Source organism: Sander vitreus, chromosome 11 (assembly GCF_031162955.1).
Source record: "Sander vitreus isolate 19-12246 chromosome 11, sanVit1, whole genome shotgun sequence".
NCBI classification, from domain to species: domain Eukaryota; kingdom Metazoa; phylum Chordata; class Actinopteri; order Perciformes; family Percidae; genus Sander; species Sander vitreus.
The window spans coordinates 31,457,452-31,480,238 of NC_135865.1; the positions used below are offsets into that span (position 1 = coordinate 31,457,452).

At 43.9% G+C, this 22,787-nt stretch overlaps 2 protein-coding genes and 1 pseudogene across 2 annotated transcripts; all 3 read left to right on the top strand.

Moving 5' to 3' along the window:
- The first annotated feature begins 2,627 nt into the window (after window positions 1-2,627).
- Window positions 2,628-6,043, top strand: LOC144525524 (olfactory receptor 6N1-like; annotated as a pseudogene).
- A 122-nt stretch (window positions 6,044-6,165) lies between these two features.
- LOC144525525 (olfactory receptor 56A4-like) lies at window positions 6,166-13,095 on the top strand. Its single transcript, XM_078262427.1, has 4 exons — window positions 6,166-7,087; window positions 10,069-10,136; window positions 10,403-10,627; window positions 13,078-13,095. Exons 1-4 carry the CDS (start codon window positions 6,166-6,168, stop codon window positions 13,093-13,095), a joined length of 1,233 nt encoding a protein of 410 aa, XP_078118553.1.
- A 2,864-nt stretch (window positions 13,096-15,959) lies between these two features.
- Window positions 15,960-16,905, top strand: LOC144525526 (olfactory receptor 56A4-like). Its single transcript, XM_078262429.1, is given in 2 exon segments — window positions 15,960-16,418; window positions 16,420-16,905. Coding segments are annotated over 2 exon segments (945 nt in total).
- The last annotated feature ends 5,882 nt before the right edge of the window (window positions 16,906-22,787 follow it).

The following is a 22,787-nucleotide window of genomic DNA, read 5'->3' on the forward strand; positions in this document are numbered from 1 at the left end:
CTTGAACTCCTTCACCTGGGGTAAGGACTCATTCCCTACCTGGAGAAGGCACTCCATCGGTTTCCTGCTGAGAACCATGGCCTCCGATTTAGAGGTGCTGATCCTCATCCCAGCCGCTTCACACTCGGCTGCGAACCGATCCAGTGAGTGCTGAAGGTCACAAGCCGATGATGCCATCAGGACCACATCATCTGCAAAAGCAGCGATGAGATCCCCAGCCCACCGAACTGCAACACCTCTCCACCCCGACTACGCCTTGATATCCTGTCCATAAATACTACAAACAGGATTGGTGACAAAGCGCAGCCCTGGCGGAGGCCAACTTACTGCCGAGAACCCGGACACAGCTCTCGCTTTGGTCGTACAGAGATTGGATGGCCCTGAGAAGGGACCCCTCACCCCGCACTCCCGCAGCACCTCCCACAGTATCTCCCGGGCACCCGGTCATACGCCCTTCTCCAGATCCACAAAACACATGTAGACCGGTTGGGCATACTCCCAGGCTCCCTCCAGGATCCTTGCGAGAGTAAAGATCTGGTCCGTTGTTCCACGACCAGGACGGAATCCGCATTGTTCCTCTTCAACCTGAGGTTCGACTATTCTAATGCTGTGATTGGCCCTTGAATTTCGTGGCCAAGTCTGACTGGTTTAACTGAAAGTATCGCTTCTAAATTTGATTGATTTGATTGAAGAACAAAGAGTAGTGATTGGGTTTATGACGTCTTCCTGAAAGAATTTACGCTGAGCTTCATTTACTAGTCAAGTGGTAGTAAATGTACAGTGTAAGTTTAAGTTTGCCAATCAGTTGAAAAAAACTGACACAGAGAGAGGATACGAGAGGACGGGGAAGCCCATCTACAGACCAATCAGTTACAACAGTCGGGAGATGCAGCTCACGTATGTGATGATGACAGGGCGTAGTTTTGTCAAGTATAGTTCTTTAGTGCACTTACAGTACATACATGCAATGTGACCCAAACTTACCGGATCAAATGTATACAATGTAACAAAAACATGAACCTTGGTCCGGACTTTCCAGCTGTAAAAACCCACTAAAATTGATAGGATGTCAAGAGAGTTTGGTGGGAATTTGGTCTCACGATAATTTTAGCTTTGCATGTTAAACTGTGTTTATTCTGTTTGATTATTAGTTTGCTAAGCTGTTGTGAACCAAATTTCCGTTGTAATTTTAATAACAAGATTATAATGATATAGGCAGTCTACAGCCATAAGTATGGAATCACATTTGTGTCCAGTGATTAATTTGTAAAGTGGGAGGTCCCGGAGCACAGAGGGGGTGGATCCGGCGACTCAAAACGGGGGTTGGAGGTAACGGAACAAAAAAAAACAATTACACTTCCCACGTCGCTTCTCTGACTAAAAAAAAACTAAACAACGCTGTGTGTAAATCAGGGCAATGTTTATTTTTATTTCAGAACATGCACTGCATCGGTGCGAAATGTAAAAAACCAAATACACTGCAACAATCCATCGGACTATTAAATCAACCAAAAAATCCACCGTGGTCTCCACATTCTTGAGCCTCCCAGTTAGAAAGGAAATGCCCTAAACATATTCTTTGTAAATATTTACAATCATTCCCTGAAAGAACCAAGCAGACCTGCCTTATGGCACGATCCAAATGTTCTTCAAAACCTGCCATTTTCAGCGTGTAGCTTGCTAGCTTGAAGGTTGTTGTTCGTGTCCCGTAGCGATGGGATTTTGAGAACCGCAACTATTACGACCCCTCCCTTTCTGCCCGCTGTGGCTTCATTGGCCTCCTCCTGCAGGAGCTAGCAGTCTGGGAGGGTCAATCAGGTAATAGGCTGACACCTGTGGTAGGCCTCAATCTAGGCCTCAACCCAGGCCGTTTTTCGAAAAACGCATACTATACTAGCAGTGAGTACTGATTTGGCCAATATGTAGCATGTAGTATGCAAACAAAAAGCAAAATCTGCAGTATACCAAAAAATACCTGGATGTCGTATTGATTGATAGAAAATCTCCAGTATGCCTCGGACCAGTCCATCTCGCCTACTGTATCCCACAATGCAAAGTGCCGGAACAATCACAATAACCATGGCTTGCCGTTGTGGCCAACAGCTGGAAACTTTTTACAATTTTTTGTCAGCTATTTGAGCACTGCTGCCACCCTGTTTTTTGGGTTGTCTATGCGATTGTGGGGGTCAAAAAGCAAGAACATCTCAGTCCTGGGAACTCTGGGCTCGGGTATATCGATGCAACGCTCACACACACACACAAACACAGTCAGTGTGTAACACACCGTAGCTCCCTTTGGACCCTGTGTGTGTTTGGACCCAGGTTGCTGCTCTCACTGTGACAGCAAAACAGGATAAAAGTTCAGCTGCTGCCTTAGTCAGTTGTAAGTCGGGGGTGCTGTGTACTATTCTAACTCCTAAATGTACATACACTAATGCAAAGACTGTTTTGTGAATATTTGTATTTGTGTGAACTTTATAGCACCATTTATTCTGTTTGCCTAAACTGTTAAAATAGGACATTTTTCCTGAGAACATTTTAATCTAATTTACTGTACATTGATCTGTTCAACCCTCCTTTCCCTTCATCACTCACTTCTCTTCTTCCAGCTCTGCTGTTGTGCAGACATGAAGAGCAACAACAGCCTGAATCCTGTGTATTTTCAGTTCACTCTGTTTGCAGACTTTGGGCCCCTCAGATATCTGTTCTTCAGTCTGTGTCTGTTGCTCTACATGACTATTGTCTCTGCTAACATTGTCATTATTCTGACAGTCTGTCTGGAGAAGTCTCTGCATCAGCCCATGTATATTTTTATCTGCAGTCTGTCTTTTAACTCTCTGTACGGCTCAGCCGGCTTCTTCCCCAGGTTTCTGATGGACATTCTGTCTCACACTCATTTGATCTCACGTCCATTATGTTTCATTCAGATATATGTTATTTACACCTATGCGTCATGTGAGCTGACTATTCTGAGCATCATGGCCTATGATAGATTTGTTGCTATTTGCCAGCCTTTACACTATCACAGTAAAATGACATTTAAGATAGTAACACATCTTGTGATTTTTGCCGTGCTCTATCCCTGCATTTGCTGTGGGTTTTATGCTGTATCTTACTGTCCGATTACCGTTGTGTGGCAATGAACTGCATAGAATCTTCTGTTCCAACTGGCCTGTGGTTCCAACTGGCTCCTTTCGACGCGAAGGAGCAGCGGCTCTACTCCGAGCTCCTCACGGACAACTGAGCTTCTCACCCCTATCTCTAAGGGAGACACCAGCTACCCTCCTGAGGAAACCCATTTCGATCGCTTGTACCCTGGATCTTGTTCTTTCGGTCATGACCCAGCCTTCATGACCATAGGTGAGGGTAGGAACAAAAACTGACCAGTAGATTGAGAGCTTTGCCTTCTGGCTCAGCTCTCTTTTCGTCACAGCGGTGCGATAAATTGAATGTAATACCGCACCCGCTGCGCCGATTCTCTGACCAATCTCCCGCTCCATTGTCCCCTCACTCGCGAACAAGACCCCAAGGTACTTGAACTCCTTCACCTGGGGTAAGGACTCATTCCCTACCTGGAGAAGGCACTCCATCGGTTTCCTGCTGAGAACCATGGCCTCCGATTTAGAGGTGCTGATCCTCATCCCAGCCGCTTCACTCTCGGCTGCGAACCGATCCAGTGAGTGCTGAAGGTCACAAGCCGATGATGCCATCAGGACCACATCATCTGCAAAAAGCAGCGATGAGATCCCCAGCCCACCGAACTGCAACACCCTCTCCACCCCGACTACGCCTTGATATCCTGTCCATAAATACTACAAACAGGATTGGTGACAAAGCGCAGCCCTGGCGGAGGCCAACTTACTGCCGAGAACCCGGACACAGCTCTCGCTTTGGTCGTACAGAGATTGGATGGCCCTGAGAAGGGACCCCCTCACCCCGTACTCCCGCAGCACCTCCCACAGTATCTCCCGGGGCACCCGGTCATACGCCCTTCTCCAGATCCACAAAACACATGTAGACCGGTTGGGCATACTCCCAGGCTCCCTCCAGGATCCTTGCGAGAGTAAAGAGCTGGTCCGTTGTTCCACGACCAGGACGGAATCCGCATTGTTCCTCTTCAACCTGAGGTTCGACTATTCTAATGCTGTGATTGGCCCTTGAATTTCGTGGCCAAGTCTGACTGGTTTAACTGAAAGTATCGCTTCTAAATTTGATTGATTTGATTGAAGAACAAAGAGTAGTGATTGGGTTTATGACGTCTTCCTGAAAGAATTTACGCTGAGCTTCATTTACTAGTCAAGTGGTAGTAAATGTACAGTGTAAGTTTAAGTTTGCCAATCAGTTGAAAAAAACTGACACAGAGAGAGGATACGAGAGGACGGGGAAGCCCATCTACAGACCAATCAGTTACAACAGTCGGGAGATGCAGCTCACGTATGTGATGATGACAGGGCGTAGTTTTGTCAAGTATAGTTCTTTAGTGCACTTACAGTACATACATGCAATGTGACCCAAACTTACCGGATCAAATGTATACAATGTAACAAAAACATGAACCTTGGTCCGGACTTTCAGCTGTAAAAACCCACTAAAATTGATAGGATGTCAAGAGAGTTTGGTGGGAATTTGGTCTCACGATAATTTTAGCTTTGCATGTTAAACTGTGTTTATTCTGTTTGATTATTAGTTTGCTAAGCTGTTGTGAACCAAATTTCCGTTGTAATTTTAATAACAAGATTATAATGATATAGGCAGTCTACAGCCATAAGTATGGAATCACATTTGTGTCCAGTGATTAATTTGTAAAGTGGGAGGTCCCGGAGCACAGAGGGGTGGATCCGGCGACTCAAAAGCGGGGGTTGGAGGTAACGGAACAAAAAAAAACAATTACACTTCCCACGTCGCTTCTCTGACTAAAAAAAAACTAAACAACGCTGTGTGTAAATCAGGGCAATGTTTATTTTTATTTCAGAACATGCACTGCATCGGTGCGAAATGTAAAAAAACCAAATACACTGCAACAATCCATCGGACTATTAAATCAACCCAAAAAAATCCACCGTGGTCTCCACATTCTTGAGCCTCCCAGTTAGAAAGGAAATGCCCTAAACATATTCTTTGTAAATATTTACAATCATTCCCTGAAAGAACCAAGCAGACCTGCCTTATGGCACGATCCAAATGTTCTTCAAAACCTGCCATTTTCAGCGTGTAGCTTGCTAGCTTGAAGGTTGTTGTTCGTGTCCCGTAGCGATGGGATTTTGAGAACCGCAACTATTACGACCCCTCCCTTTCTGCCCGCTGTGGCTTCATTGGCCTCCTCCTGCAGGAGCTAGCAGTCTGGGAGGGTCAATCAGGTAATAGGCTGACACCTGTGGTAGGCCTCAATCTAGGCCTCAACCCAGGCCGTTTTTCGAAAACGCATACTATACTAGCAGTGAGTGCTGATTTGGCCAATATGTAGCATGTAGTATGCAAACAAAAGCAAAATCTGCAGTATACCAAAAATACCTGGATGTCGTATTGATTGATAGAAAATCTCCAGTATGCCTCGGACCAGTCCATCTCGCCTACTGTATCCCACAATGCAAAGTGCCGGAACAATCACAATAACCATGGCTTGCCGTTGTGGCCAACAGCTGGAAACTTTTTACAATTTTTGTCAGCTATTTGAGCACTGCTGCCACCCTGTTTTTTGGGTTGTCTATGCGATTGTGGGGTCAAAAAAGCAAGAACATCTCAGTCCTGGGAACTCTGGGCTCGGGTATATCGATGCAACGCTCACACACACACACAAACACAGTCAGTGTGTAACACACCGTAGCTCCCTTTGGACCCGTGTGTGTTTGGACCCAGGTTGCTGCTCTCACTGTGACAGCAAAACAGGATAAAAGTTCAGCTGCTGCCTTAGTCAGTTGTAAGTCGGGGGGAGGGTGCTGTGTACTATTCTAACTCCTAAATGTACATACACTAATGCAAAGACTGTTTTGTGAATATTTGTATTTGTGTGAACTTTATAGCACCATTTATTCTGTTTGCCTAAACTGTTAAAATAGGACATTTTCCTGAGAACATTTTAATCTAATTTACTGTACATTGATCTGTTTAACCCTCCTTTCCCTTCATCACTCACTTCTCTTCTTCCAGCTCTGCTGTTGTGCAGACATGAAGAGCAACAACAGCCTGAATCCTGTGTATTTTCAGTTCACTCTGTTTGCAGACTTTGGGCCCCTCAGATATCTGTTCTTCAGTCTGTGTCTGTTGCTCTACATGACTATTGTCTCTGCTAACATTGTCATTATTCTGACAGTCTGTCTGGAGAAGTCTCTGCATCAGCCCATGTATATTTTTATCTGCAGTCTGTCTTTTAACTCTCTGTACGGCTCAGCCGGCTTCTTCCCCAGGTTTCTGATGGACATTCTGTCTCACACTCATTTGATCTCACGTCCATTATGTTTCATTCAGATATATGTTATTTACACCTATGCATCATGTGAGCAGACTATTCTGAGCATCATGGCCTATGATAGATTTGTTGCTATTTGCCAGCCTTTACACTATCACAGTAAAATGACATTTAAGATGGTAACACATCTTGTGATTTTTGCCGTGCTCTACCCTGCATTTGCTGTGGGTTTCATGCTGTATCTTACTGTCCGATTACCGTTGTGTGGCAATGAACTGCATAGAATCTTCTGTTCCAATTGGCCTGTGGTTCAGCTCTCATGTGTGGACATAACTCTGAACAACATAGTAGGTCAGTCTCTTGTGATTACAATCATCTTCATCCCCCTGTTCTTTGTCCTGTACACCTATCTACGTATTCTGCTTGTTTGCAGGAGAAGCTCATCTGAATTCAGAGGAAAGGCGTTACAGACCTGCCTGCCTCACATCGTGACATTCATGACCTATTCTTTCTCCGTCTTCTGTGAGCTGTCATTGACTCGATTTGAGGCTGATAAAATGAATCCTATCGTCACAGTTGTTTTATCTTTAGAGTATTTGATGATCCCCCCCATTAATAACCCTCTAGTTTACGGCCTGAGTCTGCCTCAAATCAAAGGAGTGATTTTTAGATTTTTGAAGAAGATTCATGCTGCGAAAATGTAAAACTTAGAACATTTAGCAAACCATATATTGCTAAGCTACAAAATATGCTTCTACAATACATTAAATGTATTTGTCCATAGATCTTGTTTGCTATTACATAAATCTTAAGGGGGGGCTTTGAAACTCACATTGTGAGTTTGAATTAGTCTCAACTGTCAAAAAAAAAAAATAATTCTCACACATTAAATGTTAGAGCACGTTAGAAAGAATATTATACGTTGCCTTTTTTTTAGGCCGATTGAAGGTCAATAAAACTTGGGCCATTGATATCATAACCTACAACAGTGGTTTCCAATCTTTTTCACATACAGTAAAGGACACCTAAACTGACACAAATTAGGCCAGGGGACCCCATTTGACAAGAGTTTTCATTAAGGATATTTTATTGAAATAAGTGTATGAAATCCATGATTAAAATAGTCATACATTCTGTCATGGTGTAACTAATGGATAGAATTATAGTGAAAATAATGATTCTCCCTTTTGCTGGGGACCCCATAGAACCCCCTCAGTGACCCCTTCAGATCCCCAGACCCCACTTTGGGAACCACTGACCTACCTTAAACTAGAATTGATAGGACTTTAGGTGTGTTTGATGGGAATTTGGTCTCACAATATTTGACCTTGTATGTTACACTGTTCATTCCGTTTTAATATTGTTTTGTGGTTTGTTGGGAATGAGTTGATTTTTTTTAATCATGATAACATTATAATGATGTAGGATATTGAATATACAAGATGGCCTATGAATATGAAAGCAGATTTGTGTCAATAAAATCAAACAAAAGTTAGTAAATATCAAAGAAAAATAAGAGTTTTAGAAAGAGTAAAACAAACTCAAGCATAAAATGTCATCTGAAAATAAAGTGAAAATACAGTACTGGGGTTTGTCCTGGCTGGAATCAATTAGCATCAGCTGCTAACTGAAGGTCCGTCTACCCACAACTACAATCTTTCCCTATTATTAGCCAACATGCTTTTGTTGCATTAGCCTTGTCAGACATTGCTAGACCTATTTCCACAGCGCTGTGTAGTAAGGTCTGGCTACACCACACATGCATTCTTGGATAGGAGAAAAAAACGCTCTGGGTTATTACATTTTTTAAACCAATGAAATCATCGTGGGCGGCGCTCCAAATCATGAGACTAAAATACATCTTACGTAATCATATTGAATTATATTTAGTGACCAAGCTTGAATGTTATTTCTGTATATGATCTATCATATTCTGTATGTAATAACACACATCTCTCATGAGAAATAAAGCATACGATGTCCTGCTTAAAAACAATATGTTTGGTTTTCTTCTGGAACAAATAGTTACTGTCTATTATATTATATCAACTTTGTTTTTAACTTAGTTTATTGTGTATCTGAATGCTTCCAGTTGCCCGTGGTTATAATATGAAACTGAACTGGACTGTAGTGAGCCATTTTAACTTTTAAATACTGCAGCTGTGTCAAAAGATTCATAGTTTATGTGGAAGTTTCAACAAGTCATGTGACTCTGTCATAATCAGAACGCCACCCGGAGAGCAAAGACCTCCGCCAAGGCCAGCGGTGCATTCACGTGCTCCTCTGATGGCCAGGGACGGGGCTAGATGGGGGGCACGGGGTGGCACCGGCTCCCCTTTAAATCTGATTGCCCACCTGCTTTAATCATTGTGCTTTACTGGAAAAATGTATTTAGTGCCATACATGGTCCACACTTGCACACAGACACACACAGCCAACAATTACCACCACATAGGTAAAATGAGAAATTAAACATTACAAACAAAACACAAATACAAACAAGAATAAGGCCCAGTGCTAAGAAGCAGCCCTTAAATTATGATCAAGAAACACTAGCAGTACAACCAAAACTAACTTCAACACGCACTGTTCAAGTGGAAAGAATACCAGATATTATCCTCTGCCACCACAGCCCCAAAACAAGTACAATGGAAATGTAACTATAAACAGCAAAGCAGCAGAATTCCCTAGATTCACAGTTCAACAGCAAACTGGTAATCACTTTTAGTTTTATAAACCAACAGGTAGGCTTCTGCATCAGTGTACAACACTGAGGCAAAATCACAACATCACTAATTAAGTAAAAGTATGTAAGTATCATCAGGAAAATGTACTTGAAATATTAAAAGGTGAAAGTACTGAATGTGGAAAAATTCTCAAATTTTTTAAACAAACCAAACTGTTCTCTCAATCAACTAAGTGTTTAATCGGCTAGACATTTCAGATGGACTTTCAGGCCAATATATTGTTGGGTAGTTTAATTTACCTACATGTGTTTTGTCTGCAGGAATCTTAATGTGTAAAGTAACTAGTAACTAAAGCTGGATTAAAAAGTACAATATTTATCTCTGAAATGTAGTGGAGTACAAGTAGAAAGTGGCTAGACTCAGTAAAGACTAAGACTCAAATAAAGTACAAGTACCTCAAATTTGTACAGTACTTGAGTACTTAGTTACATTCCACCACTGATCAGAATCAGAAAGGGCTTAATTGCCAAGTATGTTTTTTACACATACAAGGAATTTGTCATGGTGTTGCTGGTGCATGTCACACACATTCTCTAAATATAATAAGGATAAAAAGAATATAAACAATAAAAGTATAAACATATACACACAGTATGTATTAATAAAGATAGAATGTAAAAAAATAATTAAATAAGTTAAACAGTTTTAAAAAGGAATGGTACAGCAGAGTAAGTACAGTGGCATGTAGAGCCAGAGGTGGGGTGTGGAGAGAGTCAGGGTGGGTTCCGGGTCTTGTTGGTAAGGCTAGTGGCGGAAGGGGAAAAAAACTGTTCAGTGGCGTGTGGTTTTGGTCCGGCTCACCAGACCAAAAGACCTCTGTATCGAAGGTACTGTACTCAGCTGGCTCCACTCCTACCTTATCAACAGATCCCACTTTATCTCTCTCTATAATCATACCTCTGCCACAGCCACAGTCACACAAGGTGTTCCCCAAGGCTCCATACTCGGCGCCCTCCTCTTCATCATCTACATCCTCCCTCTTGGTCAGATACTCCGCCACTTCAACCTGGACTTCCACTGTTACGCCGATGACACCCAGATCTACCTCAGCACCAAATCCCCTCACAATCCTCCCCTCTCCCACATCAACTCCTGTCTGTCAGCTATTAAAATCTGGATGCAACACAACTTCCTCCAACTCAACAGCGATAAAACAGAATTCCTCCTCATAGGCTCCAAATCCACACTCAGCTAAATCAATAACCCCACTCTCACCATCGACGGCACCATTGACTCCCCATTTCCCCAGGCCCGTAATCTTGGTGTCATCTTTGACTCCACCCACTCCCTTGAGCCCCACATCCGTCATGTCATTAAAACCTTCTTTCACCTTCGCAACTTCACCAAAATCAGACCCTCTCTCACACCCCCCGCTGCTGAAAGACTCATTCACACCTTTATCTCCTCCCGACTGGACTACTGCAACTCACTTCTACTCTGCATCAGCTCCACCAACATCAACCGACTCCAACTGGTCCAGAACTCAGCCGCCCGACTCATCACCCGCTCCAAATCCTGGCACCACATCACTCCAGTCCTAAAACAACTCCACTGGCTTCCTATCTCCCACCGGATCACCTACAAAATCCTGGTCCTCACCTACAAAGCCCTCCATCATCTGGCCCCCTCATACCTCACTGACCTCCTCGCCCCGTACCAACCCTCACGGTCCCTCAGATCCACCTCAGCTGGTCTCTGCATCCAAAAGTCCAACTTCCGCAGTTTTGGGGACAGAGCATTCTCCAGGGCAGCTCCCAGGCTCTGGAACTCCCTCCCCCAAGAGATCCGCACCTCTGAGTCCCTCACCATCTTCCAGTCTCGCCTCAAGACCCATCTCTTCACCACTGCCTATCCCTAGCCCCACGCCCCTCCCCTTTTCATCTGTGCCTGAATCTTGTTTCGTTTTGTTTTGTTTGTTTGTCTCTATTTCTATACCCTGTAAAGCCCTACCCTATACCCCCGTGCTGCACTGGGTTTCTCTGACCACGTCATGGTTCACCTGATCCCCGCCTACAGGCAGAAACTAAAGCTCTGCCAACCTGTAGTGAGGACATCAAGGAAGTGGACCAGTGAGGCTGTGGAGGATCTCCAGTCGTGTTTGGATTCTACTAACTGGGCTGTGTTCAGGACTGCTACCAACAGTCTGGATGAGTACACAGAGGCTGGGACGTCATACATCAGCTTCTGTGAGGACTGCTGTGTTCCATCAAGCACCAGGGTAAGTTACAACAATGACAAATCCTGGTTCACCGCCAAACTCAGACGGTTAAGGCTGACTAAGGAAGAGGCGTTCAGGAGTGGGGACAAAGACAGATTTAAAGTGTCGAAGTACAAGTTTAGCAAGGCAGTGAAGGAGGCTAAACGACGGTACTCTGAGAAGCTCCAACGCCAGTTCTCAGCAAACGACTCTGGAAAGGACTTAGGCAGATCACCACCTATAAGCCTAAAACCCCCCACTCCTTCAATGACCGACACCTAGCCACGACCTGAACGAGTTCTACTGTCGATTTGAAAGACAAAAGGACAGTCCTGACACCATCCCCCACGACACCTCCCTACAGCTACAGCCACAGCCACTGTGCTTCACCTCCACCTCAGCAGGGTCCTGGGCCTCCCCACCAAGGCCCTCCACCCGCCCCACCCACCTCAGTGACAACTCTCTCCATCCATGAGAGGGAGGTCAACAGACTCTTTAGGAGACAGAACCCCAGGAAAGCTGCTGGACCGGATGCTGTCTCCCCATCCAGCTTGAAGCACTGCGCTGATCAGCTGTCTCCAGTGTTCAGACATTTTCAACACCTCACTGGAGACATGCCACGTGCCAGCCTGCTTCAAGACCTCAACCATAATCCCTGTCCCCAAGAAGCCAAGGACCACAGGACTTAATGACTTCAGACCCGTCGCCCTGACCTCTGTGGTTATGAAGTCCTTTGAGCGCCTTGTGCTTTCACACCTCAAAGCCATCACAGACCCCCTCCTGGACCCCCTGCAGTTTGCCTACAGAGCCAATAGGTCTGTAGACGATGCAGTCAACCTGGCCCTCCACTACATCATCCGGCACCTGGACTCCACAGGAACCTACGCCAGGCTCCGTAAAGATGCACCCACAGAAAACGTAAGTATATGATTATTAATAAAACGGTGAGCTAGTCTGTACTGCTTATTAACTCTTGAGAAGTACAATGACTGTCTTTTGATGTTAAACAGGCTACTTAGACTTTGGCAGTAATGTTTTAAACCCCACCATGCACGCAAGTTTAAACGCGAGCAGCACAGAGCTGTTTGCCTGTCTGCTTTCAGCGCGATTCATTATTAGGCAGAGCTAAGCGGGGCCAGTGTAAGTTGCTTTATAAAAGTGTATTTTCGTTGGTCTTGTAATCTACAGGAAGCAGTACGCCGTCTTTACAACTCAAAATGTAGGCGCTAAGAACCAGAGCAAGGGTAAGACTTAAAGAATATGCTTTCATTGAATGAATTTCATTCATTCTGCTGTATAAGGAAATAGATACGTTAATAGACCGATCTTAACCGTACATTGTTTTTCACAGATTAACCTCGCCTCATAACGAGGCCGTGACCTATATTTGTCCGGAGCAAGTCCAGATTTACATGATGCTGATAATGACGGCATTGTATGTAAGTAACTTCCTGTTTTCTCATTCCTTGTTTAATTTTACTGTGACTTATGTTTTTTTTTATTCATACCACTCTCATTTAATTGTTTTCCAGCTGCCTGTAAAACATATTACGAGACAGCACGCAGGAGCTTCAGGTAGAAAACAACCAGATCTGGCATCGCGGGCAGAAGCTGTGAAGAGTTCAGCTCGGAGTCCAGCGAGAAGAAAGAGGGTAAGATTAAATCCGTTTTGGTCAATGTGACTATTTTTTCAGGTGCATTCATAGATGTGTTGTGTCCATACGCAGTGCATCACACAGTACTGATTGTTTTTTATCGATTGTTTTTACAGCTGCTGGAAGCGAGACAGTGTGCTGGATGGATTGTGCGTCCTTTTTGCAGCCAGCAGAAGTACATGGCAACGCACCACAGACGTCTGCAAAACGGACCGAATCAAGACAGAATGACGCCAGTTACCTTTTTTACCAGTTTACCATTTGTTGTGTAGGCTGTTTGTTGTGTGCTAATAAAGCTCTTTTTTTTAATAAACATCACGTTCCTGGCAAATGTTCCTTTCCTCAATAAATTCATGTCCTTGATGGTAATATAGCGTGGGTTCTGTCATCCATTCCGACATACTCCGACATTGGCGTCTAATTGTCGGAGTGGCGACACTTCCATTGTTTTTAAACGTCCCACCACTTCAACAATTTTTGTTTCCATTAGGGTTAGGGTAAGGGGTTAGGGTTAGGGAATAGCAGTATGTTGGAATAGCGGCATGTCGGAATAGAAGCATGTCGGAGTGGCGGCATGTCGGACTGGCATCTGTATGTAACCACATAGTGTATTCCATAGCATAACAATGACATGAATATACAATATAATGGCATATATATATATATATATATATTAGGGCTGTCAAAATAACGCGTTCATTTCGATTATTTAATCTGAGAAAAAATAACGCGTTAAAAAAAATAACGCAGATTAACCAATTCAGTATTGAGGTTTGACCCGGACCGTTCTAGCACCATTGGACTGTAAAATGAAGGAGGGAGACGAGAATGTTCTGCCTGGATCATTAACTGGAACATTTACTTGTAAAAATCTTCTTCCTACCAACCCTGGCTACCGAAATCTGGTTCCACTGATATGTCTGCTCTTCTCTCTGATGCTCTGAAGACGATACAGGCAACACAAACACCGCTGCACGTGACGCTAGTTAACATTATACTCAACAGCAGCTAACGTTAGCCTACCGCTAGCTAGTTAACACTTTACTCGACAGCAGCTAACGTTAGCCTACTACTAGCTAGTTAACACTATACTCGACAGCAGCTAACGTTAGCCTACCGCTAGCTAGTTAACACTATACTCGACAGCAGCTAACGTTAGCCTACCACTAGCTAGTTAACACTATACTCAACGGCAGCTAACGTTAGCCTACGCTAGCTAGCTGGATTAAACAGGGTTAAATGCTGACAGCTAACGCTAAACGGTGTAAAGTGTGACTGTGTTTTACTGTAGAGGATTCAACACCGGGATGTAACAATCTGCAGCTGCCGTCGGAGAAACAACACAGACGGTGCGTTCAATGAAACTGGTAAACTACAGCCTCGTGGTGCATTTGAAGTTATTGTAAATGTCCTTTTCCTATCTGGTTGTTGTTTTTGTCATTCAACAGCAATTTACTAGTGAAATAAGTTATTGTTATTGTTATACATTATTATTAAATCATTTGAATGTTGACCATATGGCCTTAGCAATAAACAAGCCCTTCTTTAATGTCACCAACTGTTGTTTAGTACCTTTTTATTCTTTTCTTTTTTTACTTTCTTAAAAAGTATCGGTTCAGGCACCGTTAATTATGTATGTGATTAATTTTGATTAATTAATCACAGAGTATGTAATTAATTAGATTACATTTTTTAATCAATTGACAGCCCTAATATATATATAAAAACTTTCATTAGCACTTTAATTTGACTGGTCCCTTCTCTTTGTCACATGGTTTAGGCTGGTTTATGATAATCCCTCACTTTTCACAAACCTAGTGACCTCCTTCAATTTGCCACCCTGTTTTTTTGTTTACATTGTGCAAATCTGGTCTGAGTTTTCTGATGTGCCCTCTAGTGGAATCCTTTAGTAACAATCATAGTACATGGACAAGTATGTGAACAAATCCCTTTTTTACAATGCAGCAGGTTGACTATGCGAATGTGTGGTTAAAAAGCAAGTATATCTCCTCTAGGGCGCCCAGGTTGTCAGTTGGTAGAGCGCGCCCATATGAAGAGGTTTATTCCTTGACACAGAGGCCCAGGGTTCAAATCTGGTTTCCTGCATGTCTTCCCCCTCTCTCCCCTTTCATGCTGTCCTGGTGATTAAAAGCGGAAATGCCCAAAAAATGATATATTTCCTCGGCCTTAGCAGTCTGGACTCAGTTATAGCAACACACACACACACACACACACACACACACACACACACACACACACACACACACACACACACAGGAGTAGTCAGTGTGTAACACACCGTAGCTCCCTTTAGACCCGGTGTGTACAGGTTGCCGCTCTCAGTGTGACAGCAAAACAGCATAAAAGTTCAGCTGCTGCCTCAGTCTGCTGTAGGTCAGGGGGGGTGCTGTGTATTATTCTAAAATCTATGTTTACATACACTGATGCAAAGACTGTTTTCTGAACATTTTCATGAATGTATTAACTGAAAAGACTGAATAACATAAACACTGTATTGTATTGGCTGATAACTTCTAATTTCTCAGCTATTAGAGGACATAAAACTTCCATTAAATGTGAAAGCTTTTTAGATGGCAATTCACTTGTGGAAAATGACGTTTTGAATCTGTCATCTGTGAGCCTCGATAACCTGGATACAGCTCTTCTTCATTGAACTGAAATATTCTTCATTGACAAATGTTAAGTTGTTCATTTGTTCAACATTTAGTTCATGTAACACTGACCTTTTTCCACCCATGTGTATTGTTGAATGTCTTTTGTGCAGTTTATGCAACTTACATGAATGCAGGTTTATTGTATGTTTTGTGTCTACTGTTAAAATAGGACATTTTGATGCACACATTTTAATATAATTGTAATAATTACATAATATAAATATACTGTACCTCAATCTGTTTACACTTCTCTTCTTCCAGCTCTGCTGTTGTGCAGACATGAAGAGCAACAACAGCCTGAATCCTGTGTATTTTCAGTTCACTCTGTTTGCAGACTTTGGGCCCCTCAGAAATCTGTTCTTCAGTCTGTGTCTGTTGCTCTACATGACTATTGTCTCTGCTAACATTGTCATTATTCTGACAATCTGTCTGGAGAAGTCTCTGCATCAGCCCATGTATATTTTTATCTGCTGTCTGTCTTTTAACTCTCTGTACGGCTCAGCCGGCTTCTTCCCCAGGTTTCTGATGGACATTCTGTCTGACACTCATTTGATCTCACGTCCATTATGTTTCATTCAGATGTATGTTATTTACACCTATGCATCATGTGAGATGACTATCCTTAGCATCATGGCCTATGATAGATTTGTTGCTATTTGCCAGCCTTTACACTATCACAGTAAAATGACATTTAAGATGGTAACACATCTTGTGATTTTTGCCATGTTCGTCCCTGCATTTTGCTATGGGTTTCATGCTGTATCTTACTGTCCGATTAACATTGTGTGGATATAAACTGAATAGGCTTTTCTGTTCTAACTGGCCTGTGGTTCAGCTCTCCTGTGTGGACACAAGTCTGAACAACATAGTAGGTCAGTTTCTCACGATGACAACCATCTTCATCCCCCTGTTCTTTGTCCTGTACACCTATCTACGTATTCTGCTTGTTTGCAGGAGAAGCTCGTCTGAATTCAGAGGAAAGGCGTTACAGACCTGCCTGCCTCACATCGTGACATTCATGACCTATTCTTTCTCCGTCTTCTGTGAGCTGTCATTGACTCGATTTGAGGCTGATAAAATGAATCCTATCATCCCAGTTGTTTTATCTTTAGAGTATTTGATGATCCCCCCCATTAATAACCCTCTAGTTTACGGCCTGAGTCTGCCTCAAATCAAAGGAGTGATTTTTAGATTTTTGAAGAAGATTCATGCTGCGAAAATGTAAACCTCAACATGCACATTTAGTAAACCATATATCTCTAAGCCACAAAATATGCTTCTAGAATATGTTAAATGTATTTGTCCATAGATCTTGTTTGTTATTACATTAATGTTAAGGTGGTCTATGAAAAGAAAGTGTGTTCAACCTGAACCAAAAGAATGATATTAACATTGCAGCTGCATGGTTCAACTAACAGCTGCACAGGCTAAAATAAATCTTTTAAACTCACATTGTGGGTTTGAATTAGTCTCAAATGGTAATAGATTGTTCTTCGTCCATTTCTCACACAATAAATGTAAAAGCACATGTTAGAAATATATATCATGTGCTGCTTTTGCAGGAAGATTGAGGCCTTTGATATCATGTTCCCAAATGTTTCACGTCAAGGACACCTAAACTGACACAAATTAGGCCAGGGACCCCCCAGTAGACAAGATTTGTCCCAGGGCCACCCACCTGACAGGAAGTTTCCTTTTGGATGTTTTACTACAGAAAGTGTATAAAACCCATGATAAAAATAGTCATACATTCTGTTATTGTGTTACTTATGGATGGAAGTATAGTGGAAATAATTACCACTGATGTAGAACTAATTATAATAGATAGGTGGTCAGGTGTGTTTGATGGGAAGTTAGTCTGACAGTGTTTTAGCTCTGTATGTTCCACTGTGTTTATTCTGTTTAAATATTACTTTGTGGTTTGTGGTTAACCAGTTGCCCTTTGTAATTATATTTACACTATATTTGACACTATTATAATGAAGTAGGATTTGGAATAAACAAGACAGTCTACGGCCATGTGTGTGGAATCCCATTTGTGTCAATATAATCAAACAAAACATCTTAAATATCAACAAAAAATACATATAATAATTTCATCTCAAAAGTAAAGGTAAAGTGTTGCGGCTGTAAGCAGTCCAACAAAGTGCTGACGTGAGGGACTAAACACAGATATGCATAAACACACTGTGACACGCTCAAGATTGTATTGCAATGATTTATTCCTCCACACGTAAAATACAACTAGTAGTGCAGTTACTGTACATCATTTGGTTAAATGATTATGCAGTCTGTGTGTTATGAGCCACCGTACTATGTTGTCCTATCCAATCAGAATGCCCAGTGGCCCAGTTTCTATCCCTGGTCTGTATCGCCTTTCGGTTGTCGAACGTTTGGATTAAATGCATTCATTTACATTCAGTGTGATCATTGACTAATACCAACCCATACTAACATTCTACATGGTGTCAGAAGCGAGTACGGACTTCTCGCCAGCGAGTGTTTCTTTTTTCTGTCGTCGTTGAACAACCTGTTGCATTGACCCATGCTAGCATGGCTATCGCCAGTTGACAACGTTGATTTCCTTTACCCAACGTGATGGCAGATGGATTTTGCAGACCTGACCCTCTTGTTTTTGATGAGAATATTGCAGAGAATTGGCGTATTTTTGAGTGGGAGTACGATATTTTTTATTGCTGCCGCACATTCGGACAAGTCAGCAAAGACGCAAGCTTATATCCTTCTCAACATTGCTGGCCCAGACGCCATCGAACAAGAGTGTTCTTTTGCCTAAGCTGCTGAAGTGCATGCGCCAGGGGATGGTGGAAGGATCATTACTCCTGCTGAATCTTGAGAGAATCCCGAATGTTTGAAGAAAAAGTTTCGTGAAATCTGCAATCCTCAAAACAACAGGACTATGGAAAGACACAAATTTCATACCAGAGGTCAGAAACAAGGTAAAAGCATCCAATCATTCATAAGTGATTTAAGGATTATGGCTAAATGCTTCCACGTCAGAGACCTAACAGAGAACCTAATCTGTGACCGCATCGTGTGGGGCGTTACCAGTGACACTTTGAGAAAAGCTCTGTCAAGAGATAGTGAGCTAAAACTTCCCAAAGCCATTTCAATCTGTCAAAAACACGAGATGACCGAGGAAAGTGGCAAGACGTTAGCATAAAAAAGTAATGCTGCCAGTGTGAATGCAATTAAGTTCCAAATAGGATGCAGTGACCAAAGCCCCAGCCTATCACAAGGTGCAATAATTGTGGAGGCAGCCCCGCAGCTAAGCAGGAAAAGTGTCCAGCATTCGGACAACAGTGTCACAGTTGCAAAACGTTTAACCACTTTAAAAGTTGCTGCAAGTCTAAGCCGTGCAGCCAAAATAGGCAACATCATAGACAGAACACTGGCAGACAGACTGTCAATGAGATAAATAGAGGAACAAACGTGAAGATGGAACGTTTTATGTGGATGGCATTGAAGTTGACAGTCATGTTGATTGTGTCAATATAAAAGCCATTGAAAAGGATTTGTCACAATGCATATAAAACGGCAAGCCAACTGAGATGAAAGTGGACACAGGAGCAAAATGCAATGTGATGTTTCTCGAAACTTTCAGAAGACTTAATAGCAGCGAACAAGTCATAAAGCAGAAGAAAGCAGCTAGCCTTGTTGCTTATGGAGGCACCAGAATCAGAATCAGAATCAATTTATTCGCCAAATGCATCAACAGACACACAGGAATTTGACATGGCAATCAGTAACACATAAGCTCGACAAACAAACAGTATATGTGTATAGCTGCATAAAGCATGCTTAAAACAATTAAATAGTAAAATAAAATAAAAAGCTATTGAGGTGGCGTGAGGTCCTTGTCCTCATCGCACTATACTTTCTTCCTGAGGGAAGCAGCCTAAGAATGTCACTAGCTGGATGGGACTAATCAGCAGCAATTTTAGCTGCCCTCTTCCTGACTCTGGCCTCATACAGGTCACTGATTGACAGCTGCCTCTGTCCAGTCAGCCTCTCTGCTGTGCGCACAATATGCAGTCTGTTCTTCGCCTGGGCAGATGCTGAGGCAAACCATACAGTAATGGATGTTGACAGAAGGTTTTCCACAGTGGCTCTGTAAAACCCAGACTGAACAGAGCTGGAGAAGTTCAGTTTACTGTGAGCCCTCTTAATAATGGAGGAACTGTTTTCCTCCCATTTCAGGTTGTTTGTAATGACAGTGCCTAGGAATTTGAATGACTCCACCTCCTTAACAACAGAGCTCTTGATGGTTAGGAGTGGAAGAGAGGAGGGGGCTCTGTGAAAGTCTAGCACCATTTCCACTGTCTTTTGTTGGTTAAGCTCCAGATTGTTCTTGTCACACCACGCAGCCAGATGAGATACTTCCTGCCTGCAAGCAGACAGTGAGTAGAGAAATGGTGACAGCACGCACCCCTGAGGTGCTCCAATGTTGGTGGATCGGGGATCAGACATGTGCTGGCCAAGCCGCACATGCTGTTGTCTGTTACTGAGAAAATCCATGATCCAGCGGCAGATAGAGGGTTCCACCCCTATCAATGACATCTTCCCCCGCAGCCGCTCGGGTAGGATGGTGTTAAAGGTGGCACTGAAATCTACAAACAGCATCCTTACATAGGAGCCAGGAGAGTCGAGGTGGTCCAGAGCATAGTGCAGGCCTAAGTTAATTGCATCATCTACTGAGTGGTTTGCTCTGTAAGCAAACTGCAGTGGATCAAGATGGGGAGCTGTGATGGGTTTAAGATGGAACAGAACCAACAGTTCAAGACTTTTCATGACCACTGATGTAAGGGCCACCGGCCTGTAGTCATTCAGGCCCACGGCACTGTTCTTTGGTACTGGAATAATGGTTGATAGCTTAAAACAAACCAGAACCTTGCATAAGACAATCGACTGATTAAAAATATCTGAAAACTGGAGCAAGCTGACTGGCGCAGTGCTTCAGGGTGGCAGGTGGGAGTCCACCTGCCACCTGCTAGTCATGGATTGTCTATAACGAACACCATGTTCGAACATAGGGATGCTCATAAGTGTACTTGGTACCAGAGCACCCTAGGCCAAAGGTCAATGATCGATTTTATAATCGTTTCATCTGATCTGAGGCCATATGTTTTGGACACTCGGGTGAAGAGAGGGGCGGAGCTGTCAACCGATCACCATCTGGTGGTGAGTTGGGTCAGGGGGTGGGGGAAGACTCTGGACAGACCTGGTAAGCCCAAACAGGTAGTGCGGGTAAATTGGGAACGTCTGGAGGAGGCCCCTGTCCGACAGACTTTCAACTCACACCTCCGGCGGAGCTTTTCGTGCATCCCTGTGGAGGCTGGGGGCATTGAACCCGAGTGGACAATGTTCAAAGTTTCCATTGCTGAAGCTGCGGTGATGAGCTGTGGTCTTAGGGTCTTAGGTGCCTCAAGGGGCGGTAACCGACGAACACCGTGGTGGACACCGGTGGTCAGGGAAGCCGTCCGACTGAAGAAGGAGTCTTTCCGGGATATGTTATCCCAGACGACTCCGGAGGCAGTTGCAAGGTACCGAAGGGCCCGAAGGGCTGCAGCCTCTGCCGTGAAAGAGGCAAAGCAGCGTGTGTGGGAAAAGTTCGGAGAAGACATGGAGAAGGACTTTCGGTCGGCACCAAGGTACTTCTGGGAAACCGTTCGCCACCTCAGGAGGGGGAAGCGGGGAACCATCCAAGCTGTGTACAGTAAGGATGGGACGCTGTTGACCTCAACTGAGGAGGTAATAGGGCGGTGGAAGGAGCACTTTGAGGAACTCCTAAAGCCGACTAATACGCCCTCTATGGTAGAGGCAGAGCTGGAGGATGAGGGGGGATTGGCATTAATTTCCCTGGTGGAGGTTGCTGAGGTAGTTAAACAACTCCACAGTGGCAAAGCCCCAGGAATTGATGAGATCCGTCCAGAAATGCTTAAAGCTCTGGGTGTGGAGGGGTTGTCTTGGTTGACACGCCTCTTCAACATTGCGTGGAAGTCTGGGACGGTGCCTAAGGAGTGGCAGACCGGGGTGGTGGTTCCCCTTTTAAAAAAGGGGGACCAGAAGGTGTGTGCCAATTACAGGGGTATCACACTTCTCAGCCTCCCCGGTAAAGTCTACTCCAAGGTGCTGGAAAGGAGGATTCGGACGATAGTCGAATCTCAGGTTGAAGAGGAACAATGCGGATTCCGTCCTGGTCGTGGAACAACGGACCAGATCTTTACTCTCGCAAGGATCCTGGAGCCTTCTCCAGGTAGGGAATGAGTCCTTACCCCAAGTGAAGGAGTTCAAGTACCTTGGGGTCTTGTTCGCGAGTGAGGGGACAATGGAGCGGGAGATTGGTCGGAGAATCGGCACAGCAGGTGCGGTATTACATTCAATTTATCGCACCGTTGTGACGAAAAGAGAGCTGAGCCAGAAGACAAAGCTCTCAATCTACCGGTCAGTTTTTGTTCCTACCCTCACCTATGGTCATGAAGGCTGGGTCATGACCGAAAGAACAAGATCCAAAAGATCCGAAATGGGTTTCCTCAGGAGGGTAGCTGGCGTCTCCCTTAGAGATAGGGTGAGAAGCTCAGTTATCCGTGAGGAGCTCGGAGTAGAGCCGCTGCTCCTTTGCGTCGAAAGGAGCCAGTTGAGGTGGTTCGGGCATCTGGTAAGGATGCCCCCTGGGCGCCTCCCTAGGGAGGTGTTCCAGGCACGTCCAGCTGGGAGGAGGCCTCGGGGGAGACCCAGGACTAGGTGGAGGGATTATATCTCTAACCTGGCCTGGGAACGCCTCGGGATCCCCCAGTCGGAGCTGGTTAATATGGCCCGGGAAAGGGAAGTTTGGGGTCCCCTGCTGGAGCTGCTACCCCCGCGACCCGACCCCGGATAAGCGGATGAAGATGGATGGATGGATGGATCTTTTTTTATATTATACTTGTTGTACGTGTTCTTATTGCATCGTGGGTCGGAGTGAAACTTATTTTCAGTTCCTCTGTATGTCTGGCACATATTGCAGAATTGACAATAAAGCTGACTTGACTTGTCTACGCAAGTACAAAAGCAAGTATATCTCTGGCCTTGAAGTCAGTGCTTGGGTAT